The sequence below is a fragment of the Vanacampus margaritifer genome, chromosome 1 (genome assembly GCF_051991255.1).
Source record: "Vanacampus margaritifer isolate UIUO_Vmar chromosome 1, RoL_Vmar_1.0, whole genome shotgun sequence".
NCBI lineage: Eukaryota > Metazoa > Chordata > Actinopteri > Syngnathiformes > Syngnathidae > Vanacampus > Vanacampus margaritifer.
Genome location: NC_135432.1, coordinates 26,988,759 through 27,011,270, shown reverse-complemented (window position 1 = coordinate 27,011,270; position 22,512 = coordinate 26,988,759). Strand labels below are relative to the sequence as shown.

Here is a 22,512-nt window from a genome sequence, read left to right as displayed (position 1 = left end):
TTGAAAGTAATCCAGCTGGCATCATATCTTCTTCCGTGTGGTGTAATCATTGGACAAGAAACCACCCTCACTGCGCTCCAATGGCTGACTAATCTAATCTCTCGCGGATACAAGATATAACAAAGAGCTCGGGTTAAAAGAGGGACGAAGTGTGCTCGGCTATTTCTTGTGGCTAAGAAAAAGTCAATGAAGAGCTGCCCCACTTGAATCTGATGGAAGACTCTTCAACAAATTGGACTGAAAGCTTGGGGGACTGCTTTGCACATAGCGAGGAATCATTTGTCGTCAAGTGGACCTCATAGGAAATAACAAACTTTATTTTATTCAGTTGGATGAGTTCATCAAGCACCCATGTCACCTGATTTGGGAAAAACGAACTGAACACTCCTTTTTTTTATCATTTGTTATTTTTCTGGATACAGCAGGAAAGCACAAGGTAATTGTTGCTACGTACACGTTATCTGTGCTTTTTAAGTATGGAACCATAATGTGTATTTTTAGGAATCAAGATCCATCAGGTGTTATTGTAAACCTTCTTTGTTGTTAGTGATGGAGCAGAGGAGAGAACTAGTCAACAGAGTCCACAGGGAGATCATGGATGAAGAAACTGTGGAGAAACTTGCCGGGGTTTTGCCACCAAAAGCATCTGTGTGTGACCGGGTCAAAAAATCACTCAGGTAAACTTTATTCATCTTCATGTTGGCATATTACCAACACTTTTTTTTTCTTTTTTTTTGGCCCACAAACAAATTCGAGAAACCCCTATAGCCGCGTTTCCACCGCAGGACATTCGTGTATGGTGAGGGGGGTAGGAACTTTCACAGGAACCGTCCTCTCAGCCGGCCCGCTTGTGGCTGTGTCTCCACTGCGGAGTACGACCCATTTCGCGACGTTACGAGTTTCGATTGACACGTAAACGCCGTGCGACAGTTTCTCCTTTGACGTCACCAAAGCACCGCGCGACGAAAATCACGAGGAAAGAGAAAAACTTTAGGTGGTTGCTCATTTTCTCTGCTTTTTATTTATGGACTTGGCGTGGATGGGTGGTTTGAGTGAGAGGAGGCGGCATTTAGATGAAGAATTTGAAAAAGCTGACTCGCAGGTCGACACGTAATCGCCTTGCAACGGTTTCTGTGACGTCACCCAAGCACGCCATGTTTCATAAAGTTCAAAAAAATCCTAATATTGTCATTGATTGGAATACATGTAACATCTTAAAAAATCTGATTTGATGTTCATGATTTCTTTTTCATACAGTTTTTCAATATGGTAGTTATTTATTAGTTATGTTGACCGAATAAAAGCACATTCACAATAATGTCTAAAACGACTGAATTGGAGTGATTATTAATTAACATTTTCACAGTATACCCACTTGTTTACAAAGGTTTTGGTGGACTTCTAAGGATTTTCAGATGTCGAAATGGGTTCTGGCACTCAAAGTCTGGAAATGCCAGGGGTTTTCTTGGATTCAAAACATGTCCGAAAATGGGCGAAAATATCATTGATCATTTTTCCTAAATCCAAATTGATAATCATCATGTCATGTTTTTCAAGACATTTTGTTTACTTTCATGGAAGGCTATAAGGAAAGCAGAAAATATTCATGTTTGATATTTCAAATGAGAAGATTTTGAAAAACTGTTTTAAAATCCAACCATCTATTTTCTATACAAATGATCTTGTCATTGTGTTTTACCTTAAACAGACTTTGACACTTTTACTTAGAGTATCTCTTTGGCCTCATTGGAGAGGAGTACTGTTGTTAAATGTGAATGGACGATCAATTGCTCATAAAAGTTTCCTTAATAATTTATCCGACCCACTTCTGAAATGTTGGCTCCACCTCCTGTCACAGAGTTACCTAATGGATTACTTTTGTGATAACACAATAATCTTTTCAATACTGTAAAACTAAAGTTTGCACAACAATAAAGTAATACAGGCTGCTACCGGTATATTAATATTTGCATTAGAAAGACATAATTGTGTGTGTGTGTGTGTGTGTGTGTGATGTATGTAATGTGTATTTATAGAATTCATAATAGTCTGATATGAAAAAAAAAATTATGCACTTTTTTCATAGGATTATTTCAAGAAATTTAAAAACTCCCTTACTGTTAATTATTGTACAGTACATGCTGTACTCGCATGAAAGGAAAAGATTCACATTCGCCATTTCGCATCTGCTGCTTCACACAGAGACCACCAATTAAAGTATACAGGTACATGAAAACAAATGAACCATGTCTGCCTCCCCCCCAGGTCGTATCTTCATCTCAGGTCTTTAAGTTCCTGCATTAAGAGCTCCCTACTGGGTAGCATCCCTATTCTGTCTTGGTTGCCTCGTTACGCCATCAAAGAAAATGCACTGGGTGACCTCATCTCTGGACTCAGTGTGGGCATCATGCAGCTGCCCCAAGGTCAGATATGAATATTTTATAGAAACATATTGCAGGCATTTTTGCGCTTGCTGAACACGTGCAACTTCAGTTTGTCACTTAAGCTCGATACATTTGGTCTTAAAAGGAACCTCAACTGTGATGACAAGTTTGCTCAATATTATTTATTTGGTTGTTACTAACATAACTATGAGACTCATTTTTCAAAATTCATTTCCAATTGAATACATTTTGTAGAAACTTTATTTGGACGCCATTGTTACTTCGTCGCAACGCATTCTGTGCGTAGTGACATAGAATGGCGGCAGGCTCTCTGCCGAGCAATGTGAAACACGATAAAGAAAGCAAGATAAGCCTCGTAGTGTTCCTGAAGAAACAACACGCTATCGGGAGAGTCACCCTCCTCCACGCCGTGCTCTTGTCATTCAGCAGACGCATTCAAGAGTTTTGATTGTCACTTTAGGAACACAACGGAGGCTTACCTTGCTTTCTTTATTTCTTTTCCACATTGCTCTGCAGAGAGCCTGCCGCCATTCTACGTCACTACGCACTGAATGTTTTGCGACGTAAATAACATTGGCGGCGTACGTCCAAATAAAGTTTCTACAAAATGTATTAAACTGGAAATTATTCTTGAACAAAGAATCTCATAGTTATGTTAGTAACAACCAAATAAATAATATAGAGCAACTTGTCATGACAGTCGGGGTTCCTTTTAACAAAGTAATCGTTTGATATGCTGATTGTTTTTTTTGTGGCCCTGAAGGTATGGCCTATGCCTTGTTAGCGGCCGTTCCTCCAGTTTTCGGCCTTTACTCCTCTTTCTACCCCGTCCTCATCTACTTCATCTTCGGCACCTCCAAGCACATCTCAATAGGTTGGTAATTCGCCATTCACAGTGTCTAACGACTTTTATTGAGCACATATTTTACATTAGAAAGATCTCATCGGACACCACCAAACAAAAATGTCACAAAAAGTATACTGTACACTCAATTTACACACAATTTTACAAATCCCAATTCCAAATTGTAAATATAAAATTTCAATAAAAACAGGATAACATGATCGCATATTATTTTCAACCTATATTCAATTGAATATACAAAAAAGACAAGATACTGTATTTAAAGTACAAATGGATAAACATAAATTTTCACTCAAATTGACCACTGTGTTACATCACCTTACTCACCTTTATTAACACTCAATAGACGTTTGGGAATTGATGTTCTTTCCAATTCTTGCTTGATGAACAACTCGCAGGGGCTTCATTGTCATATTTTGAACATCATGATGTCACACATGTTCTTTGGGAGACAGGTCTGGACTGCTGGTAAAGAGTGCTCACGCTGTATTTTATTTTAATTTTATTTTTTTACTACAAAGTCACGCTGTTTTAAAGATGCTGAATGCATAAAATTCAATTTGGAATCGCTACTGCCACGTGTGGCTGAAAAATGAAACTGCACACTCCCTACTCACTTACACAATGCACACGTGACAGAAGGCGGGAAATTCAAACCCGGATCCAATCTCAAAATGATTGGCCAGAAGCTAGCAGGAGTGATCTGCTTAATCTTCTTATTAGGAGATGTTTGAGTCATAAATATTCAAATAAAAAGGCTATTTTAAAAATAGTTTTGGGCAAATTGCTACATGCTGCAGCTTGCATGTAGAATGTGGTTTGACATAGTCTTGTTGAAATAAGATGGAAAAAAAGTGTTGCTTGGATGGCGGCATATACAGTATTGCTTCAAAACCTATGTTTACCTTTCAGCATTAATGGTGTCTTTATAGATGTGCAACTTACATTCCGTCACAGAGGCTAGTTTTTCAACTTTTGCACTGATTATAATCCAGATGGTCCTTTTTCCTTTTTGGCCACAATATCCGGGATTTCCAAAAACAATTTGAAATGTGGATTCGTCAGACCACAGCACACTTTTTTGCTTTGCATCAGTTTATCTCAGATATGGGCCATAGATGATGAAAAGCCTAAATTCCTTGCAGTGGTTTGTTGACAAATGTGTTTATTAAACTCTCAACCGGTTGGATTATTTGCTCATGCATTCATTCAGGGGGAATCATTTGCCTAAAAAAACTATAACATTCATCAGTTTGAACACTGATTATCTTGTCTTTGTAGTGTATTCATTTAAAAATAAGTTAAAAAAGATTTGCCAGTCAGTGTATTATGTTTGTATTTACGTTCTACACAACTTCCCAATTTAATTGAAGTTGGGGTTTGTACTTAGTGTGAAATCTGGGCCCGTTGAAGACAAAGCTGATATACTCCCAGGAAACTTCAATTATTTGGTTGTAGGAATCAGTGGCGTAGAAGGTTTTGGGGAGCAAGTGCTCCGGGGGAAAAAAAGGTCACTTTTGTGCACAAGGAATAAACCTTACTGACAATTCCGAGATAGCGTCACAGGTCAAGACGGCCGTCAATTTTGGTGAACAAAATCTATCTGCTCATTGAAAAGCTTTGGACTTTAGATTGTTGTAAAATGTGATGAGATGTTGTTTGTATGATAGTCACAGGAAAAAGCATTACAATCTGACGTTTGTTTTCACCGTATAAAGGAAGCATTTGCATTGTGTTGTATTGAATGTTCGGAAATGTCAATAGAAGTTTTTAAATAAACATTACACACATATAATAATAATTAATAATACCCCACAGCTAGTTTTAATACCAGCCTGTTAGGGCAACATGACTGCAAGACTTGTAGCATAGAAGTAACTTACAGTTATGGTTTATACTAAATAATAGCTAATAATTTAGCTAATAATAGCTTCATGTCTGCTGATTTAGTACAAACTACTTACAAACCCTGAGTCTGACCTTTCATCTTCATGCGTCTTTGATTTCATCCAAGAGAGCAGAGAGATGCTTCCCCCGACTCCTTTTTCTTTTCCCCTTTTCAGCCTCTCCTTTCTAGGCATTATGCTACAATTACTAAATAAATAGACCAATTGTAAGCAAACACACCAATGGCATGAGAATAAATAAGACTGACGGTTGTCATTACAAGAAGGCAAAGGGTATTTTTCACAGGCAATTGACAATTCCAAACATCCGGGCATTTCTGATATTTCCACAATGCAACTCAATCTAAATGCTTCGATCACCAATGACGTATTGGATTGTTTCTGCTTGTGACTACTAGCATAACACAAACAACAGTTTGTCACATTTTAAATCAAAATAATCCCCACAAATCAAATTACAATGATTCAAAGTCCAATGCTTTTCAATGCATGGATCACAGAGAGCTTCCTTTCACCGTCATTAGTCTTACTATGTGGTGGTTATCATGTTATCTATTATTGAATTAGCATATAGCATTTTAAACTAGGTGGCTAATATGGGCTAATTTATGCTCAGTTGTTTGTGCTGTATGAGACATGTTACTTCACAACAAAATGATTACAGGTAGGAAATAGAGGGCAAACAAACAATACAATTTCACTGGATTCATAACACAGTTACCTGGCTGGGGTGGAGCAGCAGGGGAAGTAGATGCGTGTGTGTGTGTGTCCCACACGCGACCGTGGGTAATTAGCGGTAGAGAGAGAGAGAGAGCGAGAGAGAGAGAGAGCGAGAGAGAGAGAGCGAGAGAGCGAGAGAGAGAGAGAGAGAGAGAGAGAGAGAGAGAGAGAGATCTAGGTCAGGTGCGTGCGCGCACAGGACGCATATTGTTTTGTTTTTTTCATGCAGTTTTTCTAAAAGATTGTATCAACATTTACCTGTTTCAGCAAACTATTTATTAAAAAACAAAAAACGAACTTTCCAAAGGGCTCTTTTTTTGAGAGAGGGCAGAGGCCGGCCCTCTGCTTCTCTTCTCACCGGCACATATTTTGCACATTTAAGTACAATACATTTAAAATCTGATTGTTTGAGCAGAAACTATTGATTGGACCTGAAAACAAAATTAACATAAAACTAACACTGTCAAATAGCTATAGTATTACAAATCAAGAGCATGCAATTACAGAAAACAACAACATTCCTCCAGAAGAAGTTGAAAGTGAAATTATATCACACAGCTAATAATTGATTACCTTTTTCTGAATTAGGTTAAACAGTATTTTCATGATATGCAATTGCGAGCCATCCACATCTTGTTGTTTCCCAGAAACAACAGTTTTTTTTGTTGTTTCTTTTTTACTTTCTTTAAAATCTTTTTTTACACTGTACATTATGTCAGTAATATACAGTGTAATATACAAGATAAATATGATTTATATATAGATATATATAAGGTATATAAGTTAGCGTTGTATAGTATAACTATAGAACTAATAGTACAAACAAATTGACGAGACGACCTGGACAAGACACAAGCGGCGAGCTGAGAAACACTGCGAAATATGTGAGACCTTATTGAGATATCATTTTAAACTCCAAAGGAGACTAATTTGAGAATAAGTGCATGGCATTGCTCCTGAGAAAAAGGTAAGACACAGGAGCAGCACACCGTAGTCTCAGTTTGGTCTCACCAATCTCATTGTTATCTAGGAGAAGTAAATGAGACATGATTGAGATCTCAAACATGTGTCACTTGTCCATTTCGTTTCCTCGGGGGGGTGCAAGGGTGTGAGCACCACTAGGGGGGCCTGTGCACACTAGTGGTAGGAATGTCGATAAGTAGATATACTGTCGAGCAGGGTTCACCAATTCTGGTCCCCGGGGTCCTGAGTCCTACAGGTTTTAGATGTTTCCGCTCACTAGCACACCTGATTCATATAATTAGCTCATCAGCATGCCTGATAACGATCCTGGTGTTGGTAGGCGGAAACATCTAAAACCTGCAGGACTCCGGTCCTTGAGGACATGTACAGTATTTGGATTATGAGTTGTACTCTTCTCTCCTTCAGGAACATTTGCAGTGATTAGTGTGATGCTCGGTGGGGTTACGGAGCGATTAGCTCCAGACTCAGACTTTATGACTTCATGGGACAACGTGACCAACACGAGCGCGTTGGACATCCCTGCTCGCGATGCAGAACGGATCCGAGTGGCGACTGCCGTTACCTTCTTAGCAGGATTATTTCAGGTGCACTATTTGCTTCCATGCCCAGTTGTAACGAAGCCTGAATTTCTGAGTTCACATACAGTATCTTGTTGTCCAATCCATGTAGATCGTACTCGGCCTGGTCCATTTCGGTTTTGTGGTGACCTACCTCTCTGAGCCGCTGGTCCGAGGTTACACCACAGGGGCTGCAATCCACGTTATCGTGTCCCAGCTCAAATACACATTTGGAATCGTCCCCTTGAGATACAGCGGGCCACTCTCCTTGATATATGTATGTTAGGTCATCGTGCTCATATGGAAACATGTTGTGATTACAATTTAGAAAGAAAAAGTACCACAGTCTAATGAGCCTATGCTATGTAACATTCATAACTACTATTATCAGAAATGTGATGCAGTACAAAAGAGTGTCTTGCCATTTTGTATACAAATTTGTGCTGTAAAAATGAAAGCGTTAAGTAATTAATTAATCACCAAAAAAAATCACATTAATCATGTATTAACGCAGATTAATCACGCTGATAATTTTGACCATAGATTATCCTTTATTATGACAGCGGATGGCTATGTTAAAGGTAGCACAGGTTTTTGAGCAATAAACATGAGTACATGCATTAAACTAAAGCATTTAATAAATGTTTACGTATGACATTCCGAATATTTGTTCATGTCAATTTATTGGCATAATTTTTTCCCCATTTTAAATGATGCAAGTAATTAACTGAACAAGAGGATGAGTGTGTGTAGTCCTCATAACGAAAAAATTAACACATAACAGGTGCTCTTTAAATTTGGTGGGCAAAAATTGTTGCTAAAAAACACAATTTTAATTAAGTGATTAATTGTGATTAATCAACATTCTAAAATGTGATTAATCTGATTTAAAAAAAATTATAATTTGACAGCTCTAATACAAATGTAAACAATAGCATATACTGTATTTTGATGACGTTGACATATTTTTCCTCATACTGAATGTGATTCAAAAGTTTCATTTGAGTTGATTTTAGTTTGAGTTTACTGACATAGTAACTTTCATAGTATTGTACATAGACATTCACTGAAACTTTAATTTTCAAAAGTTGCAAAATGTCTTTTCTTGTCTTTGCTTATGCCACATCACATACACTTTTCATCTCCTTTATCATTTTATTACAGACAGTGGTGGAGATATGTTATCTCATTCCAAAGACCAACGTCGGCACTCTGGTGGTCAGCATTGTCGCCATTGTTGGCCTCATCCTTGCCAAGGAGCTCAATTCATACTTGAGTAAAAAAATACCTATCCCAATACCTGTGGAATTGCTTGGTGTGAGTATAAAGAACCTCAGATGTGCTTCACTCACACAAATATATCCATTTATATCCATTTATTAAACACCTCCACATCAGATCACCATAGCTACGTTGGTATCCTGGCAAGCCGATTTACAGGGGAAATATAAAGTGGATGTGGTTGGAGAAATTCCGTCAGGGTGAGAAACAATGTTTTCAATCAGCATAAGCATATGTTACGGTGATTTTTTTTTGGTCTAGATCCTTGTCTTTTATCGAGCAGCCTCCAGCCACCTGTTTTCCCGACCACCTCGCACTTTGGTCAGGTGATTGGGGACGCCTTCGCCCTGGCTGTGGTTGGCTACGGCATCGCCATCTCGCTGGGAAGGATCTTTGCGCTGAAATATGGATATAAAGTGGACAGTAACCAGGTAGGACACAAGCATGAAGACCAGGGCGTTGAAATGACCGACTTCAAATGTATCCATTTTATTCTCAAGGAACTACTAGCCTTGGGGCTCAGTAACTCCATTGGAGCAATGTTCCAGTGTATCACCGTCAGTTGCTCCATGTCCCGCTCTATGGTTCAGGAAAGCACGGGAGGGAAGTCTCAGGTGGGCAGGATATTTTATATCAATTTCATTTTGCTCTTATGCCTTTTTCCACTCAGTTTAAAACTGTTGACGACCAGCAGACCTGCTAAATACAAACTACTGTATGTATGTTAAACTTATACCAAAGTCGAACGTGACAAGATTCTCAACAATCCTCAGGTACAGCACTATCTTTATGCACATAAAATTAAGCGTCTTTCTAGCAAAATGAATATTTTATTATTGTAATACCTCAACTTTACTTTTGTCGTGTTGCGTTGTTACCTCTGCTCATGTCAATATCAAACTTGATACAAAAAGTTTTTGTGTGAGAACTCAATGTAGCCCAAAATGTTTTTCTTCAATTTTGATGACGTGTTATTATAGCACAGCATACAATGCAGTATAGGGTAGTGATAGTGATAGTGATTTTTTTATTTAAAACAAAAAAAAAAGCTGGAAAAGACAGCAAATGAATCAACATCAAAGGACAGCTAACATTTTCAGTGGATTTTGACAAAAGGTTCAATGTCTAATCATTCATACTCTTTCTACAAACAAGCACATCTAGTAATCTGATTTCATAATTAATTAGAAATGCTCTTGTCCACATTATCTGAGAACATACCAGGATTGTCTATTGTGGTGCAAAATGTTGCATTTCCTTAAAAAAAAAAAGTCCAACAATATCGGGGACATTTATCATGTCTTTTGCCTCTTTAAATTTGTATATTTAATAATATATATATATTTTTAAAAAGCTTATCTAGTATGATAGATTTTGGCTGGCTACAACCATTTATTTCTAGAAATCCACAATTATACCTTTATGAAATCTTGTTTCTGTCCTTTTATCTATTAAGATGTCAGATTTATTGATTTTTCAGTTGATGAATGTCAAAGCCTTGGCGGAGGTCTGCAGTTGAGTAAACTTTTCAACGTCACACAGTACCTAAAGCGCTAAAAGGACAAATGATCGTTTAGCGTCATTAAAAGAAGAAAGGCAGGGCCTGATTGATATTGCGTCTCTTCCACGCAGGTTGCCGGGGCACTCTCAGCCATTGTTATTCTTTTCATCACCTTGTGGATTGGAGCTCTGTTTGAAGACTTACCCAAGGTGTGTGTGTGTGTTTTTATCTTGTGCATGTGTAACAGAGAAGTGAATGAAAATGTTTCATCTCTAGAGCTTGAACTCGTGCCCAAAATCTGCGTTCACTATTCATGTTGACATTAACGAATGAGTTCTGGATCAACTCAGTTATTTAATAATCAATTGACTCGATTTACCCTACAGTGCTACTTATTGTACTTTTGCTAAAGAAAAACACACCAGTCTAAGAAATGAACGGCAGAACCCAGGATATTATTTTGGTCCAATTTTAAATCTTTTTTTTTTTTCTCCTGGAGAGCTCAGTATTGTTCATTGACATGTCATCATCATTGCTCTCGCTCTTTTTTTATATATATATATTTTTTTTAAATAATTTTTTTTTTTTTTATTTTGTATGTGGGTGAGTATGTGTGGGTGAGTATGTGTGTGTGCGTGCGTGTGTGCGTGCGTGACAGTGTGTAATCATTAGTTCACCTAAAACCTATTAAAAAATCCCATACCCTTCACCTAAACCGAACACTTCCAGCCAGAGTCGTGAGGCCGTCAGGAGACCCGAGGAAAGACCAAAGAAAAGAAAGTGAAATACAGCACCGACCAGGTCCAATTTTAAATCTGTCCGCATTGTCGTACCAGCTGCTGGTGAAGGCATTATTTGATTACTTTATTAAGTGTAATCTTTCGCGTGTTCAAATAAATCAGAATTGAGATTTCATGAAAAAGTTTCCCTTGCAAGGATTTTATTAAGAGCTCTTAAGACACAGGAAAAAAGCTTACATTCGAAAGGTGATGTTAAGCTTCCAGTGTGTCGAATATGGAAACACACAGTTGCTTTATACTAGTACAAAAGATTCTCCCCCCCTTAGACTTGACAAAGAATTAGTGTTCTTAATAAGCAGAAATGATGATACTGATACGATTATCTCAGCTCCCCACCAGCCTCGGAGAAATGATGTAGACAGGCTTTGACCTTGGACCTTCAGTTTTTACGACCAAATGACTAATGACATGAGAACTTGACAACTTTTAAAACATACACATTCTTATCTCAAGAGCTGGCAGGGAGTGAGAGGTTCCAATATATTTCACAAAATCATTATCACAGTGTTATTCATTTAACTGCACATAGTTATATGGCATCTATATACCTATAAGTAAATTCAAAAACAGTAAAAATATGAATTGAAAATGTTAAATGTCAACAGTGGCTAGCCTAGCACTAAGCTAACCTTGGTTATTTCATCTCGAGTCTGGCGTCCAATATCGCAAGTTCCCTGTGTTTGTTGCTAGGACGGCGTGAGAGGCCAACAGCAAAGTACTGATACTGTCTAGCTGGGCTTTATCGACTGATGGCTAACAGTTGAATTGAATGCTCATTGCTACACTGCTTGAGTGGCAAACTGGGTGGCTGACATTTTGTACGACTACATAGACCATTCGTGTCTACACAAATACAAACAAACCACAGCGTTCTCATGGAGAGAACATGAGAGCACTTTGATAAAGGTACTTGATCAACAACCTTCAAGTGTAGAGGCAGCCACTTGTCTCCACACAACATGAGTCACACACAAGCTGGTCATTCTGTTGTTTTACAGTACAAATCATATTCAAGGATCACGTGCAGCATGTGTGGCGCATCATGAATCACCATGCTTCATTATTTGACTCACTGTTTGTGCTGGAGAGACAAAGACAACAAATCTTGCGGGTACTTCTGTTTTTATTGTCGTGTTTTTGTTTTTTTATGTAGGCAATGCTGGCTGCCATCATCTATGTGAACTTACATGGTATGATGAAGCAATTTATGGACATACCTGCATTGTGGAGGAGTAATAAAACAGACATGGTGAGTTGAAAAAAGGGTAGTTAATCAGGTAGAGTGAATGACACATTTTCACAAAGTAACAGAACTTGAGTGAACATTTTTTTGGGGACATAAAGAAAACGGACTCCCTAAACACATTTTGAAGATTCTGATGTGCCTGGCCACCCGTCAGGTGTGAAATTAAACCACCAAGTCAATCTTTTTTGAACCGCCTCTTTCCGATAATGTGTCTGTAAACGAGCCGTTCAGAATTTTAGGTTCTCATTAACTGGCTAACTATTCCCACCAAGTTTCTTCGCATATGACTTGGCAGCTAGGTTGGGCCAAAGGTCTGCCATTTCAATGCTACTACACTGCACCAAAGCACTTAGTGCGAGAAAAAGGTAAGCAGAGCTGCATTGGTAACAAAATCAGCAAAGTTGCCTATGGTGAGAGCATGATGTAATTTATTAAAATATTAAACATAAGACTATTGTTTCTTTTTTAAAATCTTGGTCTGAAGGTCTGGGAAAAGGTACATGGTGATAAGTGTGCAAGACCGTACAATACACAGCCAAGGCTATGTGATATTAGCATTTTGTTCCCAGGGTGGAAATAAAAAGCTGCTTTTAATGTCTTCTTTGCAGGTGGTCTGGATAGCCACTTTCCTCCTCACCGTGCTGTTGAACCCTGACCTGGGACTCGCTGCCTCCATTGGCTTCTCAATGCTTACTGTCATCTTCAGGACACAGTTGTAGGAAATAGATAATAATCATCTATTATTTCTGCAAGGTGGAAATGTTATTGCAGTTGATTGACATTTTCTCGTCATTTTGTTGTTGTTTTTTCAGACCTAAGTACTCCAAATTGGGGCAGGTTCCAAACACAGAAATATACAGACCTATGGAGGACTACACTCAGGTAAAGATTCTGATATTTCAGAGTCAATGTAGTGCATGTAGTAAATATTTGTAGAGCACAACGTTCCAGCTCTACATTTTACATAAATAATCAATGTATGATGTACATTATAAACTGAACCAACATTTGTTGCGTTTTGTCGGCGTAAACAGGATTTAAGAGATTTGACGTTCAATAATCTTTAGCAAAAACTATAGGATGAGCTGAACCACCCACATTCAAATTTTCTTAAACACACAGTGTGTAGGATTTAGCACCATCTAGTGGTGAACTAACAATTAATTTATTAATTTGGGAAGGGGGAGGCGGGATTAGTAGTAATAGTAATTCAATTCCGATTCCGATTATTGCACTCTACGATTACAAAATTGGCAAAATTGTAAAAGAAGGAGTAATACTAATTTTGATTTGTTTTTGAGGTATGTGCCCACGAGTTCCTCTTCCACGCCTCCCTCTCAAAGCTAGCTAGCTTGCACTTTTTTTTTTTTTTTTATATATTTAATTTTATAAATGTTGTTTGATCCAAAAAGGAACTTACAAAATTACAGTCTAGTGTTTCAAATAATTTTATTTGTCTTAATGTTTTTACATTTAAACATTTCATTGTTTTGTACCAATAAATAAAGGATCCGTTTGAATATGGTAATCATGTTGTGATCAATATTTTTTCCATAATCGAGCACCCTTAGAGGGGAGTTAACTCTATAGTTATTCTTCATTTAATGTGGTCATAATGTTGTAGCTTGTCAGTGTATATTGATCAAAATTTGTTGGATAGCATTGTGAATGTATTTTTTTGTGTGTGACTGCTGTTAGTTGAGAGAAGTGCCCGGTATTTTGATATTTCGATCTTCTGCCACGCTCTACTTTGCAAATGCTGAAATGTATCAAGATGCACTGGCCAAGAAGGTGAGTACACACACACACACACACACACACACACACACACACACACAAGAAAAAAAACCCAGAAAAATCTGCAATACAGAAAGTCCATGATAGGTGAACGGCAATATAATGGTATTTAACTGTATTTGTTAATATGGACACCGTCCCCTCACAGTCATTCACACTAAAATGTCCACATTCTTTCAAAAATTACATCTCCAACATTGTTCAAAATGTCAGCCAAGTCTTTCCTCCGCATCACTTTTGTTTGGAAAAGATGAAATACGGATCTAAGAAAAACATGCTTGACAAAAGATCATAAGCTTCTAATTCATTTACATGTCAACTTGTCAATAAGACAAGCAATGGTGAGCTTTTTTCGCTTCCCTAGCTTTGGAGCACAAATAAGCTTTCACAGAAATGTCACTCACTGTGAAATGACTGCAGATCTTGCAATATTGCAGTTACTTTATTATCGGGTGCTTTCAGGAAGGATTGTTTTCAATGAGGAAGTCGATGTTTCTCGGTGCATAAAGCCGTCATTCAGCGCCAACATACAATAGACTGCACTTGTTCCCAAAAATAATTGCTTTGTGAAATAGAGAGTAGGAAGAAACTCTTTTCATTTCCTCGTGCAGTTTAGTTGCAGTTACGTAAATAAACTGCAGTTAATCACATATGTAAATAAAGTGGCACCCGCCTCAAAAGTAGGAGGGAAAGTACAGTGCTGATATTTCGTGTTAAAAACAAACAATAAAAATAAAAAGTGGTGAAAACACAACAAACATCACAACATTAGCTTCCCAGGCTGTAAAACGTATTTTTATTTTTACTTTTTCTTGTTCATCTGTGTATCCTCACAATTGTACATTAGATGTCAATGTGAGTGTGAATGGTTGTTGTGGACTGGAGACTAGACCAGAATGTTCCTCCTACCTGAAGCTGGAGTTCATCTTCATAGTTTTATCTTATTGGTGGATGCGGTTTTGTGCAAAAGACAAAAGTGTTTTTTGTGTATTTCATGCATACTTATACTATGAAAAAATTCAGTCTTACATTGTATAATTGTCTTTTGCTGTGTATTTTAGTCCGGCTTTGACATTACCAAAATCCTGTCAGCGAAGAAGAAACTTGAAGCCAAAAGGAAGAAGAACGAGAAACAAAAAGCAAAAAATGCTGCAAAAAACAATGTGGTGGATATGGTGAGAATACCATCAATAGAATAAGTCCATCTCATACAGAATTGCATTTTGTCATCCTACTCACATAGGAAACCGAATTGTCCACATTTACCCTTCGCTCTACAGTATTTGGAAAGAACTAAAACATGCCTTGCATTTGCCTTCTCCTGCATAATCAGGAAGTAGAGCTGGAGGAGCACGAGAAGAAAGTAGCCACCATTGACGCGGATGCTGAGCTTGATCCATCCCTGCCCAGAGCCATCATCCTGGACCTCAGTCCCGTCAACTTCTTAGACACTGTGGGAGTCAAGACCTTGCGTAGTGTAAGAAAATAACACATGCACACGTTTATTTTCAGGACAGAACCTGGTAGGAGACAAACGTAAAATACCATATTTCCATCAATAAGAGGCGCAAACTCATTAAGGCTGTGATCATGTGCACCATCAACTTAAAATAAACATTGCCTTCTAATATACACCTCATTTTCCCCATCAGAAAAGAAAGGGCAGCAACTAAGTATTTCATTCATAGACACTAGAGCAGTGGTTTGATCGAACCCCGGGGATTCGGTGAGTCAGTCTCAGGGGTTCGGCGGAGGTCGAGACACACACCCGACTCAAATATTTCGCGATGACACGCCCTGCTTGGCAGGTGCAGGTGATCACGCTCCATTGCTTGGCATATCTGTGCTGCAGAGAATTTGGTGCACTCACTTATCGACTTGCGGCTGTTGCGATTGTACGTCGGGTGGTTTCTTTATTATTGTAATCCCTTCATACTATGTTGAGCAAAAAAAGAAAAAGTGGTCGGATGATTATGTGCAATATGAATTCACAAGTATAACGAAACATATGGTGTTCCACAGGGTGCAATTCTGGAACCCCTGCTGTTTTCATTCAATCTGCTTCCTCTGCGCTCCATTTTAAGAAAAGAGCAGTGGTTGTTTTAAAGTGCTTATAGAGTTGAGTTGATGATGGGAGTCAGCATCCAAACTGCATGAGTTGCAATGCAAAGTTGAGCAATTCTAGTCCAGCACAATTAGCTAGCAAGCAAAACTGAAGGAGCACTTCCTTTGAGTTGCATGGAGATGAGGAATACAAGAGCACAACACTTTCTGAATTCAAGGTGAAGAGAACCAGATTCCACAGAAAGGTTACTCTCCCTATGGTAAACCCTATCTCTTAAATCTGAAGAAAAAAATCATACTTTTCAATAAAGAACAAGGTTGAGGTTGTTTTTTTTTTCTGGCAGTGTGGAAACTACACCTTGCACTTGTACAGTTGGACTGTGATTAATTTGTGCTCCTTTTTTTTTTGGTTATGTGAGGGTAAAAAGTCTTCATTTTAAGTTTAAAATAACCCTTAAAGTTGCTCCTTTACTTCCATTTATTGCAATCCACATGACATTCAATCACTGCTAATTCAATTAGTAGACTACTAAGCAACCTCATGTACTGACATGTACTGTTTTTGTCTTTTTCAGATTGTGAAAGATTACAAGGAAGTTGGTGTGGAGGTAGTGCTTGCGTCTTGTCAATGTAAGTTTCCCAGCATCACTAGGAAAGCATCAAACTGATCGGCCAGCAAAAGACATTTTTTAAATGCAAACGATACTTTTTCCATTCAGTCTTTCTTCTTTCTGTTTCTCTCTCTAGCTGGTGTGATCGATAATCTGCACGCCGGCGGATTTTTTAACGACAAAGTGACGTCTCCTGTCTTCGTCACTGTCCATGACGCAGTGCTTTACTGCCAGTCGGAGCAAACGTACATCTCTGAGGTGATGTAGAGCGCAATGACACACGACCAACGTGATTGTTTTAGACAGTAAAAAAATATTATATTCCGATCATCTTCATCATGAAAGTGTATTGAATTATATAAACGTGTATGTTAAAAAAAATATATACTTCAAACACTCTTATGACGATAATGACAAATGAAGGTTAATAAACATTGTGCAGCTGATGCACCTAAAGTAGACCTAAAAATAAGATTAAATAGCAAAAATACCAAACATAAAGCACTCTCAGGCACACACTTGCTAGTGCTAAAAGCTAGTGTCGCCACTAGGGATGTAACAAAAACCGATAGGAATCATGAAATCGGTTTTGATTTGACAAACTGAATCGAATCATTACATTTTAAAATTAACACATCCTTGAATCATATACCCCATGTACAGTGAATCATTTTGAATTGTGTTTTGTTGAGTACACCTCTAGTCACCACACAAGGTGAAATGGTCAGGACTCTTGGGCATTGATTTTTTTTTTTATTATAGGCACTTGGTGCAAACTTCAACCAACCACACTTCTATATCTAAAAACGGAACTAATGAGAAACATGCAAAACTAAAATATCCAAATCGCTGACTCTTTCATATGGAAATGTTTTGGCTGGAGAGTGTGCTTTTCAAACCAGTAGTTAAAGTTTAAAGTGTACCTGTGGTGGTCAGAAGGAGGAATGGATATATGGATTATCAAGAAAAACGTGTGCTTTGTTACACTGGCAAGCTTTAGCTCCCGGAAGGTAATTTGTTTGACACACCATGACAGCTTCTGCTCGAAGCCATAGTCACTGACGAGGAGCGAAGCCGTGACATCACCTTGTTGAATGCCACCTCGGCTCAACCGACTCCCCCGATAGAACGTGACATTTTTTGACAAATCAGTGACTGGCGATGCCCGTTTGCTAAAGGCCTAGACACACCAATCCGAGGTTGGGAGTCGGACAGCGTTGGGCCGACGGCATGCGCCGTCTGATCAGTGTATAAATTACTGTCGTGAGGTCGGATCGAGTTGGAATACGTCAGGGGAGGCGGGGGGGGATAGGGGCGTGTCCAGCAATTCAACATGCTGAATCGGCGTCGGGGGCATTTGATCACTGTGATTGGCTGTTAGCTAGTGAATCAGCGCACGGGGCAAGAAGTGACAATGCGGATAAACAGTACTCAACTCAATTTATGTTTTTTCAGGACAGCACACGTGAATATTAAAGTCCCCCATAAAGAGGATATGATCATATTTCAGCATGATTTCGGCAAGAAGATTTGCAAAGTTGTTTAAAAAGTCCTTGTATTGTATTTTGGAGGTTGGTAAATGACAGCACAGCAGTGAGTTTGGCCGACTTCAAAGAAGGTAGCTTAAAAGCTGTGATCGATGTGGTAAATAAGACATTGTTTACATTTAAATGTGTTTGTTTTTTTTAATAGTCACCTCGGAGCGTTCAAGTAAGAACAGCCAGGCGGTAGTAATTCAATCATAGCAGTGGACTCACCAGCGACAGTCCAGGTCGCCGTCAGGCCGAGGAAATCTAAGTTGTTGGAAAGGAAAAACTCCCTCAAAGTAAACGTTTTTCTTTGTCAATGACCACGCATTGAACAGCGCGATCGTTGTGGGAGCAGCAGGGGTGCATTGCCCTTCCGTCCGGCGGTCTCGAGTAAGCTCCTTCAAAAGCTGGAGGTCGGCACTGCGTCCAAAACGCAGGACGGCCAAAGCTTTTTGGGTGAAACGACGATCGGTAGCAGCCAGGAGGCAGCAGAGTCCAAGATACGCCACAACGGAGTACATCCATGCGTTCGGGAACGAGAAGGGGACGAAGCTTGTTCCAGCGCCCGCTTTCGCTTCACCAGCTGGCCGCCTCGTTTACCTCGGGGCCGCTGTCAACACCGGTATGAGTTTTTTACATTTTGATATCCCGCCCCCGTAAAGAGGTTGCCGGTTGCCTTTAGGAATAATGACTACCGCTGCCCATGGTACGGAGGAGAATTACTTCTCGCGCATGCACTGAAGGTACATAATAGTCGGTGTCAGTGCGGTGTGTATTTACGTCATTTTTCTGCGGCCGTCTGGCCCGACGCGACAGCGGGTAAGCGTCGGTCACATTTGGCCAACGTCGGATTGGTGTATCTAGGCCTTAACAAACAAGATGAGACAGGAGGAAGTGCTGTCGCGTATGTAAATATTCTCACGCTGTTTGTAAACCGGAAGACGGGTCAGGTTATATCATTTCCTTTTAAATAAATTATAGTAAATAAATTATCGATTCTGGATACCAGATTTGCATGCATAGACAAGCGATCTGGCATCTCACTCAATAGTAACTAATGGGTGCAAGTGACGGCCTGTCAACGTGGTGAGTCGTGACGTCACATCCGCCCCAAACATGGTGACAAATATTCAAACTAACGAGCCAAATTATTTTGGCAAATACAAAACTAGACACAAAAATGGAAACACCAGGTATTAATCAAACTTTACAATATATGCTGTTTCCCTTGAAATGTTACTCCACTGGTACACTTTAATTTGCAACAATAGCATATGCTGTAAGCCAAAATTGACCCCCAGTTGCTTATCTCACTTACACACGAGAGCATTGTTGGTATGTCCCTCTTTTAATGAAAGAAAAATGATCTACATGGGGAGTGCACACGCTTGAAAACTATACGTACACTATTCAAGCAGCATTTATTTTTGATTTCTTATTACTTTCGGCAGATTTAAGTTATTTCTGACCACTGACCACCATCTTAGAGAGGGGTACCAACAATTTTTTGGGGGGTGAATTGGCTTGTCCCCAGGCATCTAGTCCACCTTTTTGACTTTCCGCTGGCAGACAAAGCAAGCTGTACTTCCTAAGGAACTTGTGTAGGCTACAAATACCACCACGTGCTCCTGCTAGTGGCAATGACATTGGAAAAACGCCAAACTAGCCAGGAATTAACAAGAAAGAGGAGAGAAATTATAAGTGACATCAAAGATTTTAGTTACTACATCATACCCATCATTTCCTTTGGGTATTTTAAACTTATTGATTTAGTCTTTTTTCCCTAATTAATTCAACCCAAATTGGCAAATACTGTAAGTGAGACTATTGTTGCACAAAAGGTAGCACAATACAATTCAAGTCATGCATAACAAATTCAGATTAGGAATAAAACGAAAATTGTTACATTGGGGAGTGTGTGTCTAACAGAACGGTTCATTTGTTTTACAGGCGATCACAGGAACACATTTGTGAGTGCTGTGCGTGATTTTATCATATCATGAAGATGAAAGACTGCAAGAGGATTGTCCTCACTGGACTCAGTCGCATAAGTGGGACTCATTTGCACATCCAAACCTATTTAAAAGACCCAGTGAGATGGCCAAGTTGGGAGGGGTTATACATTAGAATAAAATGACACATGATGGATCCTCAGACAGAATAGTTCTTAGTCCAATTGGTGTATGCATTACCATTAAGAATGAATGAATGAATGAATTTATTTCGAACATGTATAAAATGAAAAAACTACAGTACTTAGAACAAATCAAAACAACAAAAACATCAACACTGCATAGCATTTAGAAGATTTTGACAGTTTCAACTGAAGTGTACAATCGGGCTGAAAACGCTTTTAAAGCAATAAAAAGTTCATTTTGGCTCTCACACCTAAACTAAACGTTGTAGACTCAAAAATGTTGCCGTATTTAGTGTATTTTAGCATCCTAAAGATGATTCCAGCATTAATTTCATTGTGCTTATGCTCATTTTGAAGATTTTGACAGTTTCACCTGAAGTGTACAATCAGGGGCTGAAAACACTTTTAAAGCAATAAAAAGTTCAACATGGCTCTCACACCTAAACTAAACGTTGTAGACTCAAACTTTTTGCTGTTTTTAGTGTATTTTAGCATCTTGAAGACTTTTTTTTCTTCTCTCCTGTTTATGACTTATATGACACTAACTATTACAAGTTTACATAGAAATATGAGCATATATATAAATATTGTATCCTTATAAATGAATAACACATACATAACACAAAAAACAATCGTCCGTATAAATAAAATTGTTTATACATATTTATTCTGTTTTGTTTATATCTACATCTCAGTCCTGTCTAACACATTTCCTCTTCTCTATACTTATCTATGAATGCCTTCTTTCTTATACTTCTTTTACTTATACACATTTATTTGTACTTTGTTTTAAATTCATCTTCAAATTGATCCACAAATCCCCCCACCATACCTATGTGCATATGCTTTTCATTCTTTGAACTTTAGTTTGTTGAAATTTATACCCCCTTACATTTACATTACAACCACCCAACCTCCCTCCCTCCCTCCCTGTCTCAGACTATTCATCCAACAGCATTGTTAAAAACGGTTAGAAATTGCTACTTTTAAAATATAAAATATACTTCTACAAATGTGGATGGATGGAAAACTAAATGTCAACGTTATTTTGGGGCAGGAAATGAGCCTCATACCCCAAACAAGTGGGTAAACAAAAAGAGTAAGGCCAGGAAATGAATATCACACTACAAAAATAAACAAGAAATACTGAAACCTTCTGGACTGCTTTCTGAGGAAAATGTTATCAAGATGCCAGCAGTTGTATAACTGAAAGATAAATTATTTAATTTTTACTTTTTACTGCTCCTTTTTTGACTAGCCGCATATAATGTTTCATTTTGGGATATTTGAAATGTAGATTTTTTTCCAGTTCTTTTGTACGGTGTGTTAGAAATAAACTTTATCAACTCCACCCCCCCAAAAAACTTATTTTCTTTTTTTAATTGTTATCACCAATAAACGTGACAAAATAAAACTAAACCACGATACTCTCCTTATTGACCAACTGTGTTTATTTTGAATTCTGTTAATGGATTTAATGTTGAGTCTGCCTCATGAAATGTTTCTTTTAATTGTTACTTAAACTGGGTTTATTAAGATTTGTGTGTGTTTTTAAACCCATCAAGTTGAGTTTATAAAAAAAAGGGCTAATCATTTGTTTCATGGCTTACAAGATTGTATCTAAAGCCAATCTGTGGCAGGGTTTTTACTTTCTGGACCTAGATTCCCCAACCCTGCACAAGTGTCAGCCATGGCACCTTTCTGGGAATTTAAGACGGACAATTTTCAAAGCACTTTGGCATTGCAAATGTGAAGGATAATTAGTCCGCATAGGAAGTGCGGGGGTTGATGCGCACCTAATGACGTCAGAGTGAGTACCCGCTTGTTTTCTCAGGTTGGGAGGTGCTGGTGCATGGAGAGCAGAATGACCTAGAATTTCTCAAAGAGGGGGGGGTGGAGGAAAACACCACTTCAGTGATGTTTTTTGGTGAGGAATTAGCATTTTAACATGGCTAAAAGCTCCAAAAAGTTGATTTTTCCAGTTACTGGCCCTTTAAAAAGTGTGGCTTTTGAAAGAGTGGGGGAACATAAAAGATGGGGACTCCCGCTACTACTATTAATAAAGATTTTTAAAATATGCAATGACACAAATAAATGTAGTTAAAATA

At 38.5% G+C, this 22,512-nt stretch overlaps 1 protein-coding gene across 1 annotated transcript; it reads left to right on the top strand.

The window, feature by feature from the left end:
* The first annotated feature begins 549 nt into the window (after positions 1–549).
* slc26a6.2 (solute carrier family 26 member 6, tandem duplicate 2) lies at positions 550–21,703 on the top strand. The gene is made up of 19 exons (XM_077544123.1): positions 550–677; positions 2,266–2,423; positions 3,169–3,279; positions 7,287–7,465; positions 7,551–7,715; positions 8,603–8,755; positions 8,837–8,919; positions 9,003–9,150; positions 9,220–9,333; positions 10,352–10,429; positions 12,174–12,269; positions 12,875–12,981; positions 13,079–13,148; positions 13,965–14,057; positions 15,125–15,238; positions 15,397–15,540; positions 16,703–16,757; positions 16,875–16,996; positions 20,218–21,703. The coding sequence occupies exons 1-19, from the start codon at positions 550–552 to the stop codon at positions 20,239–20,241; spliced, it is 2,142 nt and encodes a 713-aa protein (XP_077400249.1). The 3' UTR covers positions 20,242–21,703.
* Positions 21,704–22,512: the final 809 nt, after the last annotated feature.